The 3,865-nt window shown below is 40.8% G+C and overlaps 1 protein-coding gene across 1 annotated transcript; it reads left to right on the forward strand.

Annotated features, from left to right (window-relative positions):
* The first annotated feature begins 770 nt into the window (after positions 1-770).
* On the forward strand, positions 771-3,255 carry LOC102038021 (interleukin-8-like). The gene is made up of 4 exons (XM_005429256.2): positions 771-895; positions 1,680-1,815; positions 2,571-2,654; positions 3,218-3,255. Exons 1-4 carry the CDS (start codon positions 835-837, stop codon positions 3,246-3,248), a joined length of 312 nt encoding a protein of 103 aa, XP_005429313.1. The 5' UTR covers positions 771-834; the 3' UTR covers positions 3,249-3,255.
* Positions 3,256-3,865: the final 610 nt, after the last annotated feature.

Genomic DNA, 3,865 nt, shown 5'->3' on the forward strand with positions numbered 1-3,865 from the left:
TTATCATCCATTAACATGTGCAACATGAAAAGTACAGGCATGATTTTCAAATCCATTCCGAATTCAGCATCTGCTTCCTGCAGAAAGCTTTGAATACTGCAGCCTATATTAGACACAAAGAATTTGTGATGAATTTACTTTTTATCATGCTCCTTGAACAGAGGAAGAAATAACTAAGATGAAAATCTTTTATGTCAAAATAATGCTGAGGTAAAATCATGACCAAGTAAAGAGCTTCTCAGTAATTTCAGCACTGCCTGAATTCCACTCTGGTGGCTTGTATCAGGTAAGAAGAAGCTGCCACCATAAGTGGGAATAAGAAATTCAGTAGCTCAAGTAAAGGCCTGATGCATCTACAAAGAACAGTTATAACCCTGAAGAAAATAATAATAAGGGACAACTTATTATTATTATATTATATATTAACTTATTACATTATTATGATAAATGTAACTGAAACAATTCTAAAGTTGTATTATTAAATAAGTATATGCTTTAGAAAAAGCACAAAGTTTGCAGGTCTACCAAAATAATTGGAATGTGCGACTATCATAGACATATTTTAATAAATTAATGCATTGTATTAATTGTATTTGCAGAATAATTCCTCGTCATCTAGGAAGAAGTTTCACAATAGTCATGTGACTCATTTTTACTGCATCTGGGAAATTCCTCTAACGCAATCTCCGTGCCAGCAGAGTACAGAGGCTGGGCACAAAATGGTATATAAGCAGGAATCAACAGTCCTCACACACAGGAGGAATCAACAATCCTTTGGGACTCCAGCTCACAGAACCAGACCTAAACAGACCAGCGAGAAACTCCTGTCCAACCATGAACGGCAAACTCATAGCTGTCCTGGCTCTTTTCCTGATCTCAGCAGCTGTGTCTCAAGGTAAGTAAAGCTTCCCAAAGCCACCCTGGCCGCAGTTTTGCCGAGGCATCAACTGAGATGCTTGTCCTTGCAGGGTAGCTTTCTATTTGTCTCACTAAATTAGTCTCTTTTGAGAGATTTTCAGCACCTCTCTTCAGTCAGAAATCTACCATGTAGACCTCAGACCGAAGAGTTACTGACATCTTGTGGGAAATATTTTAAGGGTGCAACTTGCATTTGCTTTATTTCTGTTTCTATTGAAGTGTATGTGGCTAGAGACAGGTTCTTCTGTGGCTGGAGACAGATTTTTGTTCTGGAGTGCTTTAATGTTTCTCTCCCCACACAAATAGCAGTTTATCATTTCATATCTGTTGCTTAGTGACCATGCTGCCTCAAGCAAGTAATACATAGTTGGAAAGGGAGAGCAAAGGATTTGAACGCAGAACATGGGCAAACCTCCAATTAATGAACAAATCTAGGGCTCTGTCTTCTGCAGAGTGGCCAAGTTTTTTTATCCAGATATTAAAACAATGCCATTAACCATACTGTGCAGTCAGTGTGGTTAGTAACTGCAAAATATGTGCGTTCATTTTAAAAAGTTTTCTTAATTTAGTTTCCAAGGCACTTGGGCATCAGTTCCCCTGGAACCCAAGTAACCCTCCCCATAAGATGAGGATTTAGGCAGCTTGGACAAATGCAGTGTTTTAACTGAGAATGTTGTTACAATAGAGCAGCTGTGCTTTATGTCTGATACATGGACCATAAGAGCACCTGTCAAACCCCTATGTGCCTTTTGTGCTCACAGGTAGAACCCTGGCAAGGATGGGAACTGAGCTCCGGTGCCAGTGCATAGCCACTCATTCCGGGTTCATTTCCCCGAAAACCATTCAGGATGTGAAGCTGACACAGAGCGGCCCTCACTGCAAGAACGTTGAAGTCATGTAAGTAGCTCTGCAAGAGGTTCCCTCCTCTCCCCCTGCCCTACTGCCACTGCTGCTGGGCTTTTAGGCTGCACAAGCATCACAGTCAGCATGCTGACCTCATGCAGCCAGACTTGGCTTTTATTTTGGGAGGGATGTTTTTAAGTGAAACACCTTGTTTTTCACCATCTCTGTGACCTTACATATCCCTGAACTGACCATTGTTCAGCTGTCAGGGGACATACGAAATATTTCTAGAAGTAGAGTGTGAATTTCATGGACTTGTCAGCTTTTAGTACACAAGGAAATGATGTAGTTTGAATCCTGCATTTAATAGGCAGGCAGACTCAAGAAGAAAAACAAAGTTCCAGTAAGCAGACTTAGGGAAACAGTGAACCAACCTAACCTGGTCGGAACAGCACAAAAGAACTAAAATGTTAAAATTCTTATTCTGCTCAAACAAACCTTTTCACCACTGTAGGTTTCAATAATTGTGTAAGAAATCTTTAGTAACATAAATACATCCAAAACAGGTATTCATATATAGAGGGGAAGATTTTTGGGAATGTGTGTCTGCTTTGAGAGCAGACACAGAGACTCACACAATTCTGGATGGTTCTGGTCTCTTCAGTGGTATAAAGCAAAACAGCCAAGTCTAACCTAGAGTACTTGGGATGAATTGATACTATCTGATCTAAAAATGCAAGATTACATTCTGTGCGTAAAACAAATCAATGTAGTAATTTCCTGACTTTTCTTTATTCCCTGTTTTGCAGAGCTACTCTGAAGACTGGCAAAGAGGTGTGCTTGGAGCCCACTGCTCCCTGGGTACAGCTGATTGTAAAGGCAATTATGGCCAGGTAAGTCCCATTACCTTTCTGTCTGGGCAGCTGAGCAGCAAATCTTCCAGAAAAAGCCAGTTTGTAGGATTCCATAGCAATACTTCCCATTCTTTCTTAACCAGATTTAAAGAACAGGGAAGCTTCCTGCTTAATGATAGAATCAGTCTTAGTTTTTCTGGCTGTGCTTCAGGGTCCGTGCTCAAGAAGGTATGTCAGTACTAAACCTCTGACTACCAGCCACTCTGTCTGCAGGGAAGCACAGAAGTGTTTTTCTCCCTTTGAAAAATAAGGCTTTAAAAAAGTAATCTTCCCCTTACTTAGTTGCTATTTTTGAGCTAGTGTGGTTCTTGCTGTGAGGAACTGCAGAAGCTTGTGCTGCAGAGCTTTCCCAGCTGGACACCAGGCATGCACACAGTGGGATTTCAGCAATTGCTTTTGAAACATCAACTTTCTTCTCCCTGTGCTTCAAGATAGCACAAAGAATGGGAAAGAGACCCCGCACCCTAAACTGTTTGTGCAATGCTAAGCAGTGGTAACTTGAACATTCTTTTAAATTATCCTCTTCTCTCACCTCTTAACAGGGCTCAAAAAAATTCTGACTCTCCTCTCTAAGAAACACCAGGACGGAAAAAATCTGGGAACTGCTTCTGCTCCTCTGTCAAGAGAAATATTTGGCAAGAGCATCATTCAAGCAATGCACAATCTTCCACATGCTGCATCAGTGTTATGATGGTAATGCTGGATGGTTTTATTTATTTCTCTATTTATTTAACTGTGTGTATTTAAGGAAGTCTCGCTTTGGTCAGTGTCGTCAATGGGACGTGCTGCCCTGACATTGAAGGAAAAGTGGTTTGCTGAAGGATGTGGAAAACCCTCAGCAGCCACTTGAGCCAAACATATGCAGTGAGGTGCAATGCACCTGCAGCACAGCTTACTCACACTAAGCCTGATCATTTTGCTATTTCACCGGCAAACTGACGAATCGTCCTGCTCCCCTGGAGCGCACCAGTATGTTGTGTCAACAACAGCTTCCTGAGCCATGGTCAGCCTGTGGCCAGACTGTGAACTGTAATGTCTCACTTGAAAAACCTAACCTACAGAATGTGTAACGCTCTATTTGGTATTTATGCATTGTGATTTCCGTGGTATTTATAAATGTATTTATTGAGCAGTTTCTATGTAAGAAAGAAAATAGTTATAATTTATTTAATTTTTACTGGATTTTTCAT

The sequence above is a fragment of the Geospiza fortis genome, unplaced genomic scaffold, assembly GCF_000277835.1.
Source record: "Geospiza fortis unplaced genomic scaffold, GeoFor_1.0 scaffold1278, whole genome shotgun sequence".
Classification (NCBI taxonomy): domain Eukaryota; kingdom Metazoa; phylum Chordata; class Aves; order Passeriformes; family Thraupidae; genus Geospiza; species Geospiza fortis.